General features: G+C 43.6%; 4 protein-coding genes across 4 annotated transcripts; 3 read left to right on the top strand and 1 right to left on the bottom strand.

The window, feature by feature from the left end:
- The first annotated feature begins 29 nt into the window (after positions 1-29).
- LOC108031719 (probable 18S rRNA (guanine-N(7))-methyltransferase) lies at positions 30-1,174 on the top strand. Its single transcript, XM_017105388.3, has 4 exons — positions 30-176; positions 234-271; positions 328-893; positions 959-1,174. Exons 1-4 carry the CDS (start codon positions 138-140, stop codon positions 1,144-1,146), a joined length of 831 nt encoding a protein of 276 aa, XP_016960877.1. The 5' UTR covers positions 30-137; the 3' UTR covers positions 1,147-1,174.
- A 98-nt stretch (positions 1,175-1,272) lies between these two features.
- LOC108031720 (dnaJ homolog subfamily C member 30, mitochondrial) lies at positions 1,273-2,257 on the bottom strand. The gene has a single exon (XM_017105389.3). The coding sequence runs from the start codon at positions 2,039-2,041 to the stop codon at positions 1,346-1,348; it is 696 nt and encodes a 231-aa protein (XP_016960878.1). The 5' UTR covers positions 2,042-2,257; the 3' UTR covers positions 1,273-1,345.
- A 24-nt stretch (positions 2,258-2,281) lies between these two features.
- Positions 2,282-5,645, top strand: LOC108031718 (protein unc-45 homolog B). Its single transcript, XM_017105387.3, has 3 exons — positions 2,282-2,481; positions 2,538-3,830; positions 3,894-5,645. The coding sequence occupies exons 2-3, from the start codon at positions 2,552-2,554 to the stop codon at positions 5,456-5,458; spliced, it is 2,844 nt and encodes a 947-aa protein (XP_016960876.1). The 5' UTR covers positions 2,282-2,481; positions 2,538-2,551; the 3' UTR covers positions 5,459-5,645.
- A 6,357-nt stretch (positions 5,646-12,002) lies between these two features.
- LOC127011560 (uncharacterized) lies at positions 12,003-12,597 on the top strand. Its single transcript, XM_050888867.1, has 2 exons — positions 12,003-12,125; positions 12,180-12,597. Exons 1-2 carry the CDS (start codon positions 12,114-12,116, stop codon positions 12,456-12,458), a joined length of 291 nt encoding a protein of 96 aa, XP_050744824.1. The 5' UTR covers positions 12,003-12,113; the 3' UTR covers positions 12,459-12,597.
- Positions 12,598-15,154: the final 2,557 nt, after the last annotated feature.

Below are 15,154 nucleotides of genomic sequence, written 5' to 3'. Positions count from 1 at the left end.
CGATTGACGAGTCGATAGGTGGGCATTGCGCTGTGAATGGCAAACAGCTGTTTGATGACTGCACGTGTAGTTGAGTTTTTTTGTTTATATAAAAACGCTCCTGATTTTTAGTAGTTTTGTGAAAAAATACAGGGAAAATGGCCAGAAGACCAGAGCATTCAGCACCACCAGAAATTGTTAGTATGAGGTTGGCAAAGGTGATATGCGTTTTACATAAATTCGTTCTCTTTCAGTTCTACAACGATGATGAGGCCAAGAAATATTCCACAAAGTGAGTATTTTGTTATCCAAAATAAAGTTCTTTATCCTACAAATACTTATTCTTAGCACCCGCATCATTGAGATCCAAGTGGAAATGGCCGAGCGAGCCTTGGAATTGCTGGCCTTTCCGGACGATGACGAAGCCCGCTTGATTTTGGACATTGGCTGTGGCTCTGGCCTCTCGGGTAGCGTTCTGGAGGACAGCGAACACATGTGGATCGGCATAGATATATCGAAGTCCATGCTAGACATCGCAGTCGAACGCGAGGTGGCCGGGGATGTGATCTTGGGGGACATGGGCGAGGGCATGCCCTTCAAGCCGGGCACCTTCGATGGCGCCATCTCGATCTCTGCCCTCCAGTGGCTCTGCAACGCGGACAAGTCGTATCACAATCCGCACAAACGCCTGCTGAAGTTCTTCACCACCCTGTTTTCCTGTCTGACACGTACCGCCCGCGCTGTCTTCCAGTTTTACCCGGAGAACTCCGATCAGATTGAGATGGTCACCTCGCAGGCCATGAAGGCGGGTTTCTACGGAGGACTAGTGGTTGACTATCCCAACTCCGCCAAGGCAAAAAAGTACTATCTGGTGCTGATGACTGGAGGATCGGCTGAGCTGCCCAAGGCTTTGGGTGGGTCTCCCCTCAATTTCAAATGTAACTATCCTTTATTTACCTTCGTTTTACTTTTTTTTAAGGTTCTCCCGAGGAGGAGCGTCGTGTCAACTACATCAAGAAACGGGATGCTTGCCGTGAGGCTCGAGGAAAGGCCCCGAAAAAATCGCGAGACTGGATTCTGGCCAAGAAGGAGCGCAGACGCCGCCAGGGATTGGAAACTCGCCCTGATACAAAGTACACAGCGCGCAAGCGTACCGGGAAATTTTAATTAAAGTTTATTTAGTTAATCTCAAAAAGCATTGGTTATTTCCCAGCGATTGGTAATCCTCCCATCTCGTAAATCTAATCTTACCGATTCACAACATTTACACTCTTAAAGAAAAGCGGTCACATCTCTTATTCACAAAAACAGCTTTCCGATTTAATTGATTAAACTTAACTCTATTTACACCGTGGACTAGAGAACTCTACGACTTCTTCGCGACGACCTGTTGCTCCCGCTCCTCCCGATCCCGCCTGTGCCGCTCTTCCGCCCTCTGTTTGGGCGTGTCGTAGGAGCTCTCGGCGAGGAACATGAGGTAAACGGCCACTCCAAGGAACAGGAGGGTCAGCAAGACCATGTCCGTCTGGCCAGACATCTTGTTGTTCTCCTTTTGCACCCTAATTCGATCGTATTTGGCCTGGGCGGCCTGTCGTCGGTCGAAAGATTTGCCGTAGTGATTCCGCGACCACTCGTCAAAGTCGTAGATGGGCGTGCGGCCCTCCGAGTCGGCTACACGGGACTTCTGAAAACGCGACTTGTAGAACTTCGTTTCCGGGTCGTCCTCCACCACGGGCTCCGCCACATCTTGGACATCCTGGGCGTACTGGGCGCCTGCTGTGTGCACGATGCCCTTGTCGTAGAGGCGACGAAGCCGGTAGTTGCCGAGTATCTCGTACGCCTGGTTAATCTCCCGGAACTTCTTGGCGGCGCTCTCGCTGCCCTGATTCCTGTCCGGATGGTAGAGCATCGAGAGTTTGTAGTAGGCTGCCTTGATCTCGTTCTGGGTGCAACTGCGCCCGATTCCCAGGGCATCGTAGTGACTGATTTGCTGGCGCTGGCTCAGGTGCAGGTTGCGCAGCACGAGCAGTGGTCGCCACAGCAAGGGACCGTGCTGGAACATCCTGGATGAGTCCTTTGGCCCGTTTCAAATGTTTTTGCTTCGTTATATCACTTGAAAATCCAAAACAATTCGGATCAGCTGCTTGAACTTGAACTTGTTCACCCTCGCCTGCGTTGTTATCGATAGACCCGCGGAGGTCGGAACCAGTGGTTCAACGCTACAGCTTTTTCTGGCTTGAAAATAGCCAAAAGCACCACCACTGCGCTGAACAGCTGGGAGCCCGCTTCGCTGCGAATGGCAACTGTTGCAACTATTTTGGTTTTATTTTCCACCGATCTTATTTATATATAGAACAGCGCAGCAGCCGGCTGAGTTTTCTCACACAGCGTGCTTGATTTTCCCGCTAACCATCTGTCTCTGTATCTGTGCGTTTTCGTGATCGATCGAGAAGTTTCTGGCAATCGAAATTTAGGCCAGAAGGCACAAAAGCGACCAGAATAGTGAGTCACCTGCGATCAGTGGGAAGTTGCAGCTAAAGTTTGTGTGTTTTCTACAGAAAATTGTGTAACCATGACGAATACCATCAGCAGCGAGGAAGTCTCCGATGCGGGGACCTACAAAGATAAGGGCAACGAGGCCTTCAAGGCCTCCCGCTGGGAGGAGGCAGTGCAGCACTACGGCACGGCCATAAAACTGGGCTCCAAGCACAAGGAGCTGCCGGTTTTCTACAAGAATCGTGCTGCTGCCTACCTGAAGCTGGAACAGTATGAGAAAGCAGTGGAGGACTGCACCGAATCGTTAAAGGTAGGCCCGGCAGACCCCAAGGCTCTGTTCCGCAGGGCGCAGGCCTACGAGGCTCTGGAGAAGTTCGAGGAGGCCTACAAAGATGCCACAGCCTTGTTCAAGGCGGATCCCAGCAACAAAACCGTACAGCCCATGCTCAAGCGACTGCATGTCATCGTGGAGGAGCGGGTGGCTCGGAATGCCAAGACCTCCTCGAAGGTAAAGCAAATGATGGACCTAACCTTTGATCTGGCCACTCCCATCGATAAGCGACGTGCCGCCGCCAACAACCTAGTTGTTTTGGCCAAGGAGCAGACTGGCGCCGAACTGCTCTACAAGGATCACTGCATCACCAAAGTGGCCTCGCTTTCTAAGGTGGAGAAGGACCAGGACATCTACGTGAACATGGTGCGCGTGGTGGCTGCCCTATGCGAGAACAGTGTGGAGCGCACCAAGGGCGTGCTCACAGAACTGGGCGTGCCCTGGTTCATGAGAGTGCTCGACCAGAAACACGAGGACTGTGTGTCCACCGCCCAGTTTTGCTTGCAAACAATCCTAAACGCTTTGTCTGGCCTGAAGAACAAAATGGACTCCAAGCCCGACAAGGAGCTGTGCTCCAAGAACAACCGCGAAATAGACACTCTGCTCACCTGCCTGGTTTACAGTATCACGGATCGCACGATTTCCGGAGCGGCTAGGGATGCCGTTATTGAGCTGATCACCAGGAATGTTCACTACACCGCTCTGGAGTGGGCCGAGCGCCTGGTGGAAATCAGGGGTCTGTGCCGCCTGCTGGACGTCTGTTCCGAGCTTGCGGACTACAAGTACGAAAGTGCCATGAACATCACAGACTCTTCATCCACGATTGCTTCCGTTTGCCTGGCCCGCATCTACGAGAACATGTACTACGATGCAGCTAAGCAGAAATTCGTTGAACAGATCGACGAGTACATTAAGGACAAGCTTTTGTCGCCCGACATGGAGTCCAAGGTACGGGTCACAGTTGCTATTACTGCTTTGCTCAACGGTCCGTTGGACGTGGGCAATCAGGTCGTGGCCAGAGATGGTGAGTATCATAACTATAGTGTGATTTTGGCATAATATAACCAAAATTCTTGTATCTCGACAGGCATACTTCAGATGATTCTGGCCATGGCCACCACCGACGATGAGTTGCAGCAACGGGTGGCCTGTGAGTGTCTGATCGCCGCTTCCTCCAAGAAGGACAAAGCCAAGGCCCTTGCCGAGCAGGGTGTGGACATCCTGAAGCGGCTCTACCACTCCAAAAACGATGGTGTGCGAGTGCGTGCTCTTGTGGGTCTCTGCAAGCTGGGCAGCTACGGTGGTCAGGATGCGGCCATCCGTCCATTCGGTGATGGAGCGGCTCTCAAACTGGCGGAGGCATGCCGTCGGTTCTTGATCAAGCCAGGAAAGGATAGGGACATCCGCCGATGGGCTGCCGATGGTCTGGCTTATCTAACCCTCGACGCCGAATGCAAGGAAAAGCTTATTGAGGACAAGGCTTCCATACACGCCCTCATGGACTTGGCCCGCGCTGGAAATCAGTCCTGCCTTTACGGTGTGGTCACCACTTTTGTGAACCTGTGCAACGCTTATGAGAAGCAGGAGATGTTGCCCGAGATGGTGGAACTGGCCAAGTTTGCCAAGCAGCACATCCCGGAGGAGCACGAATTGGACGATGTCGATTTCGTTAACAAACGTATAACTGTGCTGGCAAACGAGGGCATCACTAGTGCTCTGTGTGCCCTGGCCAAAACGGAGAGCCATAACTCGCAGGAGCTGATTGCCAGGGTCTTGAATGCAGTGTGTGGATTAAAAGAGTTGCGTGGAAAAGTGGTCCAAGAAGGAGGCACTAAGGCACTGCTTCGCATGGCGCTCGCAGGCACTGAAAAAGGCAAGCGCCATGCTACACAGGCGCTGGCTAGGATTGGCATAACCATCAACCCGGAAGTGGCTTTCAGCGGCCAGCGATCGCTCGATGTAATCCGTCCGTTGTTGAACCTTCTTGAGCAGGACTGCACGGCGTTGGAGAACTTTGAATCCCTTATGGCGCTCACAAACCTGGCCAGCATGAACGAAAGCGTGCGCCAGAGGATCATCAAGGAGCAGGGCTTGTCGAAGATAGAGTTCTATCTGATGGAGGATCACCTCTACCTCACCCGCGCTGCTGCCCAGTGCCTGTGCAATCTGGTGATGAGCGAGGATGTAGTAAAGAAGTTTGAGGGCACCAACGACCGAGTGAAGTTCCTGGCCCTGCTTTGCGAGGATGAGGACGAGGAGACGGCCACAGCCTGTGCCGGAGCTCTGGCCATGCTGACTTCGGTGTCCGTGCAGTGCTGCGAAAAGATTCTGGCAATCGCCAGCTGGCTGGACATTTTGCACACCCTGATCGCAAATCCCAGTCCGGCCGTCCAGCACCGCGGCATTGTGGTAATCCTAAACATGATCAATGCTGGTGAGGAGATCGCCAAGAAGCTGTTCGAGACGGACATCATGGAGCTGTTGAGCGGTCTGGGCCAGCTGCCGGACGACACGCGTGCCAAGGCGCGAGAGGTGGCCATCCAGTGTCTGGCGGCGGCGGAACGGTATCAGATCATCGAGCGGTCCGACGATGCAGAGATCCCCGACGTGTTCGCCGAGAGTGCCAAGATAACCGAAATTATCGACGATTGAGCGAATTTCTTAGTAGTCCGACCCTTTGTGCCTTTTGTTCCTCCCTCATTTCATACTCTTTGCTATGCTCACCGTGTCATCCCAAGACTTAATTTATTTTCAGCTAAATATCAAGTGTACTCGAGTTGTTTTATAAATATTGTACGAATTTATTATTAAATTCACAAGAAACTGTTTCGTTTTTGAACATGATAAGTTGTTTTGTCTAAGAGACGAAGGACAAGGTTTTAATCCATTTTCAGTTTGATTTTTTGATTGAATTTGCTTTAGTTTTTGGGTTTTAGTAATGAATGCAAATGAATATAAATAACATATATATTTTATTTCAATGTTTTTGAGGATTTTAATTATTTTAAAGACATGTTTTAAATGTTCTATTATAAGTTAGATTTTATTTGGTGATAAAATCTTGTATTTGTTTTATTTGTTGTGACCATACTTTAATATGCATGCCACAATCAGAGTTAAGACCAAGTGAGTTCCACATATGTGGGTCAGCAGTGCAGCTCCATTTATTATTAAAACCTAATAGCTGCGTTTAAATGTGAATTTATTACGGACTGCCAAAAGCGTTCTGATTTCCTCGAATGCATTTATGGGCACTGCTCTTATGAGTTAACCGCAGAGCACTGCGTGGGCTGCCATTTTTGGGGCAATCGAGTGAACTAATTCGATTTGGCAGTGCAATTCGCTTGGCGGATGCTTTTAAGGACTTGCCGCACATTTCAGGCATTCTTAATGCGAATCTCATTTCATGCCCAGCAACCAGATCTCCGGTTGCAATTGGCAAGTTGCACGTTGCAGGTTGCATTTCGCAGCCAGATGCAACTGCTCGGGCATTTTCCCACCGACTCGCTTTTCCCCGGCGCACTTCCTCGGCATGTTTTCTATTCATTGCCACACTTAAACTGACATTAGCCGACAGCTCGAGGTAGCTGGCTTCCTCTAATGCACAAATAATTGCAGAAGATGCTTCTGAGGCTGCAGTGTCAGGTAGCCGGGAATTCTGAGCCGCGCTGAGCTACTCTTCCAGCTGATTGCTCAATCCCAATGAAATATGATTAAATAAATAATTGTTGCTTTAATTCAGTTTTGCTCGGCGCAATGAGAAATGGCCGAGGGTTTCGCTGGCTAATGGAGCCGCCAAGCTCTTAACGGCATTTTGTCCGTCATCCAAGCTATCTTTTGGCACTTGGACACTTGACATTCTCAACTCGAGATGGGAGATATATTTTATATTTCCAATCCCTTTGGTAAAAATATTTGAAATCATTTTTATGAACTTATTTAATTTTTATTAATCATATATGGATTATACTTGCCATTAATAGAATTTATTTAACAGTAATGGGTTAATTAAATATTCTTAATATTGTTATACTTCATTCTTACACAGATAACAACCAGTATTCCAAATGTTATTTTAAATTTCATTGTCCAAAAATATATTTAAGAATCGATTTGAACCATGCCAAAAATCAAAAAAAGCCTCAAGAGAAAAACGAAATACAAACGCTCTAAAATATTAAGCTGAAAAAACATTATAATATTTAAATATTAAATAATAGTATTGAATATAAGCATTTAAAGTTTGATTTTAAAGATGATTTTATAATATCTATATAGTATTTTGTGATTTTAGCCCCACTACGCTTTTTTATCTAAAGAATATACCAACCTTTCTTTTGCTTACAACGTTACACCTTCAGTTAAATTTCTACTTTTGGGCGAGAAATCGAAATTGGAAAATTAATCCCAAGTTTAATCCCCCAGAAACGGAAACTTTCAGTTTCGATTTAAGTGAAACCGAATTTCCCAAGGAAAAGCCAAGACCCTCATCCCACCTTTGTTTACATTCCGCAGAGCGACATCTTCGGCCAGGTGATGTGATGGAAGAACTTTCCCAGCCGGGGTAAAAGTTGCTCCCAGATTGATCGGCTTAGAGCCGCGCCGCGCCGCTCCGGCTAAATGGCCAACAAACAGCGGCCGCTAAATGATCATTAGGTGCGTGAAACGAAGCCAAACTGGACCGAGTTGTATTTACTTTTTCGGCATTGGTCAACATTAGACACTTTGTCCTAATTACACAGACGACAGAGCGAGCGGCCGCGAGTTGGCTAAGAGCGCGGTGCACGCAGGCTCGGTGGTGCAGCTTCATCGACCTGATTGGCGACGCATGTGCAACTTCACTTTCCATTTAATCTCGTTTCGGCGCTGCCGCTGTGGTGCAACTGAGCCGCACAATTTGTCCCGTGGAAATCGAAAGCCGATTTTCATGTCAATATTTCTGTTTAATAAACTGGCCGACTGGAGTCGTCTGAGCATGCGGAAAATATGCAAATTACCATCGACGGGCATCATATAGTGGCCCCCAAGGCGGTGCAACGCAACAAGTGTGCACAGAAAGAAACAGAATGATTTGTATTATTCTCTTAATTTTAATTTTAATATGCTACAATTTCCCTAACTAATGTAAGTTTAAAAGCAAGAATAACGATTAGTTTAGACAAGAAATCAAATGCTTCTTACTTTTTGAATCAAAGTTGTTATGTTATATTTAAAAATTAGTATTTTTTTGAGTGCACTGATGCAGGGGCACAAAAACACAGATTCAGATACACCGGCAGCCAGGTTGCGTTGACCGATTGAACGAAAGTGCAGCAGAAAAAGATACGGGATGAAAGATGAAAGTTGTCCGCGAGTAGAATGACGATGCTGAAAGTGCAAGTGGCTCGGTGGATCGATCGGATCGATGTAAGACGGTTACGGTTATGGAGACATCAGCGCGAGTGGTCTTAGTGGTTTCACTTTTCTTAGACTTATGTTCACACTAAGCTTGAAGAACAGGAGACGTTGAGGAATCTGTCAATGTGTAAATTAAATTGTGAAATTGTTGAAAATAAGGATGAAATAAAGGAAAACTAAAAATAAAGTGACATCTTCTTAATTTGGGGATGGACTTAAAAGGTGTGAGAGCAAAAATAAAGCTGTTGAAGATACATAAATAGTAGTTCAAAAATTTAACAACAACGGTTGTAACACGTATTTTTAATTTAAAATTATAAATCTCTTTGTTTTCGTCCCAATAAGTTTTTGAAAGGATTTTTTAGCAATAACATAAACCTTTTTTGCAATAAATTATGTATTTTGTCTTACCAATAAAAGAAATTAGAGAAGACAAACAGATCTTTTAGCACTTCAGCGGAAAATAAAAATAAGCTTTACTTCTTAATTGAAAAAATTAATCACTTTTGAAGATAAATAAAAATTGTTGGTTAAATCTCTGCTATCTAAGGAAGTAAGTCCGGAACAAAATGTTTAAGTGCCTGCCCCACAACCGGTCAACTTTCCCAATTTAAGCTTTGGATTTTGCCGAACAGCAAATGAGTCGAGCCTTTTTCTATCCCCTTTCCCCAGCCAGACATTTGTCAATAGTTTTTCCTTTTGGCCGGAACTGGTGGACAATTTGCCAAAGCCCCGCTGAACGAAACTCGTACAGCGATTTTCCTTCGCATTGGCCATGGCAATTAATCAAACAACTGCCATCCGCCGAAAAACGTGGCAAACGATGGCTAAATGCGAAAAATTCGCCATAAGCCGAAAATATGCAGCGGACTCTGCATGAAACAGGCAGCCACGCAGCCGGCCAACCCGAATGGCCGGGAAAATTGTGGTGATAGTCAGAAATTTTGCTCAAATTTATATCAATCGAGTGTCGTTGGCCGGGACAGTTAAGATACTCGGTCGTTCGACGTCCTCCAATAGCTAAATATGCTAAGCATCTGCAGAGGAAGAATACAAACAAAGCCAACAAAATCGACGGATGCCATTAGCAACTTGGTCGGAAACTTGCAACAATGTTGTCAGCGAACCATGCAATTATACTGGGGGAAAACTATGGTTTTGTTGAGGTGGTGCCGATGAGACGAAGAACAAGAAATATTTGTATTTAATTTTATCTGAGTAATTAATTAATTTTAGGAAAAATATTACCAATATTTATACATATTTTTTTGATTTAAAATTTAATTTTAATAAAACTTTATTTATTCACTTTTCATCTAAAAATAACAAAAAATAAAGAAAAATATGTAGGAATATATTTCTATTTATATTTATATTTATATTTATATTAAGAAAGCGCTGGCTTTTAATAAGCGGGTAAATTACATCGTTAAATTCTTATAAACCTTTTCCTAGACCAACAATATCCTATTTTACTCAGTGTACTTACATGGGCCTCGCTCTCCCGCAGGTGATAAGAAATAATTGAAAAGATTGTCGGGCATTTGAATCGATTGAATGGGCCAACAGAGCTGGCACAAGAAGAGCCGCAAAGGGCCATAATTAGGCGATTTGCGATTGCGTGTGCTTGCGGCCAAATGCCCGAGTGCAAATGTTTATGTTATGTCAATTGACGACCACACAAGAAAGGGGCTGGGATCCCGAGATGCCGAGATCTCGAGGCCTCGAGAGGGGGGCCCAGTGCCCGCCAAACTGTGCACTGCCCAGCGTCATTAAGGCTGCTTTCTTTCGCTGAGCTTGCAGTTTTGCCTCAGTTTCCCAGCCATCCGCCCCACTGTCCCTCGCCCTGCCTTAATTGTTTCACTGCATTCGGCGGGCGACAGAGGCGAACTTTCTATTTGCACATTTTCACAGGGAAAAAATATTTAATTTTCCTTTTTTGTGGCCTGAAAATCGGCGGAAAAACGCTGAGCGATAAATGTTTGCTTTTTATTGAAGATGCGACCTGAGACAACAGCAGGCAGAAATAATATTTCTCTTCCGCCTGATTTTAAATGAGAATTTTGTGATGCGATTGTGGCGTGCTACAGCTACAAACTTTTATCTTTTACACCTAAAAGCGACTTATTTTTAGTAAACATTTAAAAAAAAAATTTGCCTACCAAACCAACTGTTTTTTAGGTGCTGATATATAAGGTAAAATAAAAAACAGGAAATAGCTATAACTTAAAAAATAAAATATGATCAAAACGCTAAATATAGTTTTCAAACTTGAAAACCAACGAAAATTGGGAGATAAAAATCTACTTTTAGCCTAACTTGCATACAAGATAAAAAATTTACATTTAAATGTTAAAGATTGAATATCAATTAGGATTGACAAGGTTCGCAATAGGTGGCTCCTCAATTCTTAAAAGTCGAAAAAAGAGGGCCTTTTCTCACGACCAGTGAAACCGATTCTTTGTTAATAATTTGGCTATTAAAAAGGCTTTTTTAACCATCGTTAGAGTGATCACTCTTGCTTAATGGCCATCTGCAGCCGAGCGAGTTTCGCAGCCTTAATTATGCGTTTCATATGGCAATGGTCAGCGACGACCCTTTTTATGTGCAAACTTTGGCGCGTTTTATGAGCCGCTCGTTTAGAACCCGAACAGGGCCAACAAACGGACACAAGTGCAAAATGCGTAGGCCAGGAATGGTTAGGAAAGGGGCCTGCCGCTCCTTTATGACGTTAAGATTGAGATGTCGACGACCATGGCTTCAAAAGGTTGGCAGAGTAATACACTGAGAGCTACTATGTTGATGTTTAAATGAAGCCATGCATATTTAATAGCGTTTTTCGATGAAAGATATTCTTGTAAAGAAACCACAAAATATTTACAGGGAAACCACACGAATTCCTAATGAAAGGGAGTACTGAAACTTTCCTTAAATATTTTTATTCCAGTGTAACGCTGGGGAAGCCAACGACGCGGACTGGGACGCGGTGCACTCGGCTCATTATAATGGGCGGCACTTTATTTAAATGCGCACACGGCACATCATTAACAAGGCAAATGCTATGTGATGCCGGCTCAGTTCTGCTCAGATCAGTTCACTTCCCCCAGCTCGGGTCCGTTGGGCCCAGCGCGAGGTCCAGAAGGATGCGCCCATGCGAGTATCTTGTGGATGCGTCTCTATTAGCGAACGCGGACCGCACGCACTCGCAGGTGGAAAACGGGGAGTGCAGTGGATTTCATAATATCTCAATTGATGTGCGGGGTCCATCAAGTTGCCGTGCACAGTGGGCCGCTGAGGTCCTTAAACTGGATCAAAATAAAAGGGGCAAACAAAATAAGAAGCAAATGGGGTAAACAAAAAATAAATTAGTTGCTAAAAACGTTGACAAGAAAATAGTTTATTTTAGATGTTCCTAGCCTTTTTTAACTGATGCAAACTAAACATTTATTTGACCAATATGATCATATTTGTAAATAATAAGACAAATAAATTTCGATTAATGATGTTTATAAGAAAATGTAGGTATTTTTTTCAAAAGCTCTCAACGAGGGAAAATAATAACCTCTAGCAATCAGCACAGAAAGTAGACCGAAAACCTTTTGCTGATAGGAAATCTTTTGTCTTTGATTCAGGGGCGATCTAAGTGGCCTGAACAGACCTCTGGCATCCATTGTTGTTGCAAAAGAATGATTACTGATAGCATTCTATTCAGGGGCGTATGCGATTTTTCAAAGGTAATAAAAATATACATTTCCTTACACTTGTTATCAATAACAAGAACCAAACACACAAAACCCCCCTTTACACTACTCTGTCGCTGATTGCAATGCATTTTCACTTGAGTTTCTTTGGGAAACCTATAAGTCGGACTTATACATAAAAATAAATTCACTGTGTAATCATACTTGCAATGAAGTTGTTGGTGAGTAACGTCTTAAAAATGACTACGGATAATTTTATTATATTTGATTTACAGAAAGGTTTACTCTTTGCACTTTGGGTAATTCAGCTGTGCAGTGCTCATCCCACCTACTTTCATGGCTCAGAAGAGGTAAATCTGGACCAACTATTCGGATTTATTGGCAATGTCGTCAACGAGGGCATTAAGCTCCACAGAGGTCATCTACAACAAGGGGATAATGGGAACCATGGCGATCCTTATGTAGGCGGTCGATATGGACCAAATAATGGCAGACCAACAGTTGGGGTCTCCAAATATGAAATCATAGACTTGAATATCAAACCAAAAAATTAAAAAGAATAATGTGTAGTAGTGTGAATGAAATGTTAAGTTAAAAGTTAAATGAAAACATTATTATTTACATCAAGGTTTACTTTTAGAAGAGTATAAAATACGGAGAACAAAGAGCTTTGAAAATTAAAACATAAAAACTAAATCCTTATACAACTGAATAAAAAAATATAAGTTACTAATTTATTTAATATATTTATATAATGAATTTTGTATAAACATTTCCTCAGACTTGACTCAGTTTCTGCCATTTGCCGATGATGCCGAACCAATGTGAGTCCGAGTGGCGCATTAATTGGTTTCCTAGAATTCGCGGTGCGCCCTTCCACTCGATGAACGCTTCACTTAGCCCACCGCACACCTGCCCCTCTGCGGCCCAGCTCCATGTGCGTTTTGCCTATTACTTGGTCTGTTGTTCTTGGCTTTGATTCCTCTTCGGCTGTCTTCTGCCCGTTAATTAAGGTCGTCATTGCTGACCAGCGACTTGGGCCTGGACTTTGGTGCGTTTGCAAATTACCCCGCAATTCCCCCAGCAAATACCGGAGGAGGGAAGGGCCACCGGTCCGTGGTAAGCGAAAGGTTCCACGTGGTAATTGTTTCCATGCCTGGCTAGCCACAGTTTCCAATGCGTCCTAAACTGCACGGGGGTTCTGTGTTCCAGTTCTACGCAATTTTTAAAATTTGGAAAGTCCTAAGAAGTGAAATATTTATTCCGCATTATCAAAAAATAAAATCAAAAATACTGATATCGCAAGCTATGCTGATTTTATTAAGAGGATTTATTCTTTTATCATTTTTATGTGACTCAAAAAATTGTAATTTATACCTATTTTATTTAGCTGATATTTGTAAGGTGTTTGAGATTTTCTAAATCAAGAATTATTATTAGCTTCCTAAGGACAAATCAAAAAGTTACCTTTTATGTGATCATATTAGCTTTCAATTAAGCTAATCTTGCATTAATTAAGTATGTTTTTTTTAAGACTTCATGTATCTACTCGTTTTCTTCGCTTGTCAAGACCAATCTCGGTTGGTGGCACATCATCGAATCTGAAAGATGCACACGAATCACAAGACAAATTAAACGCCCATTAAGACATCATATTTCTTTCGTATCTCGTTTTGTTTTGGCCCCGTGCAGATCAATCAATCAATCTAGGCGCATCCACCAAAAACCCATTATATGGCTGTGGTTCCGCTTATCCTTGACACAAAATAGATGCCGAGAAAAGAAATCACATCAAATAGTTATGCGTAATTATCATAGGCAGCTAAATGGACATATCCCCGCCGCCAAATCAAGCGGCCCACAAATATTTACAAAATCCAAACCAAAAAATATGATTTTGCCTCGGTTTAATTGCTGTTCGCTCTTGTTAGCTGATTTATTTTGGCCAACCTTCGTCCCACGAACGAACTGGGGGTGGGAGGCAATTTGGCAGTAGTTTCTTTTTATTGTTTATGTATCCCAACTTAATTACGCGCGTGTATCTGTCAGATGCCCAACCAATCTCTTTACAAAGGTAAAAGCTTCGGGCCACAAAAAAGTAAAACAAAAGCAACAACAAGTTGACCAAAATTTTGAGTAAATATGGCAAGCAATTTGCGTTTCGCGGGGGGAGGGAAAATAAATGCAAATTGCTTCCATTTTAGCCAAAACACTTTTTCCAGGTTGCGTTTGTGGAGATTTTGGTATCAATCTTAAATATTAATTTTGTATTTTCAAATTAAGAGGTGTTGAGGCATACTACAATATTATTATTAAATTGGGCTACAAATAATTTCTTATTTTATTGTTATGTTAAATACCTAAAAATTAATTGGAAGTAATTGTAGCTCGTATTTTTTTAAACAATATACCAAAATAAATAAAAAATAGGTTGTAGATGAATAATTTAAAATTAGAAAAAAATTAAATATATAATATCATAAATTACCTCTACTTTACACATAAAATACAAAATTCTGTAAGAGTACTAAACCGTTTTTATCTACCTAGATCAGATTTCCTTTCTGGTTTGTTTATGCCTTGGCTTTCAGCGATTCGGCTATCGAACTTGGCTAAGCCCAGGGGAACGTCGGGCCACATAATTTTACACAGAAATTATTAGCACTTTATTATCTTTCGGTTGTTACGCCTCTTTCTTGTACGCATTAGCACTAAATTCAAAAACACACAAACTCGCAGTAGCACACAGGCCAGATGTTTACCTACCATTTGGAGGTTGAACACGTGGCGGAAAATATGCAAAAATTAAATTGTATGTCCAAAAATCATATAATTGGCAATATTTTTTAATGGAAAACCAATTTCTAAGGCATTAAAAAACGTATGCTTACATGGCTCTTCAAGGAGCATAAAACACAATTTAAATATTTTCCCCGATGCTTATTTGACATGCATCAGCTTTTGATTTGAGGAAGCATTCGGGCCATTTGTCATCGCTGGCTTCCTCGAACAGTTGTCGCCTCTTCCTGCTCATCAGCGTCATCAGCATTGCCGTCACATAACGATCGTTGGCCACTGTTCCACACTCGTTGACCGCTCAAATTATTCGGTTGACCCCAAGGCACCGGGCACCGATCGGTAGGCACCTCCTGCGGAAAGGCTGAAAAGCGGGAAAACTGAAAACTGAGAGACAGCGCCAGCTGACCGATTGTGAACCCTGCGGTAGTTGGGCAGACATCTTCACCTCTGT

This window comes from Drosophila biarmipes, chromosome 3R, assembly GCF_025231255.1.
Source record: "Drosophila biarmipes strain raj3 chromosome 3R, RU_DBia_V1.1, whole genome shotgun sequence".
In the NCBI taxonomy this organism is placed as follows: domain Eukaryota; kingdom Metazoa; phylum Arthropoda; class Insecta; order Diptera; family Drosophilidae; genus Drosophila; species Drosophila biarmipes.
The sequence above is the reverse complement of the archived record's forward strand: the minus strand, read 5'-3'. Positions and strand labels throughout refer to the sequence as shown.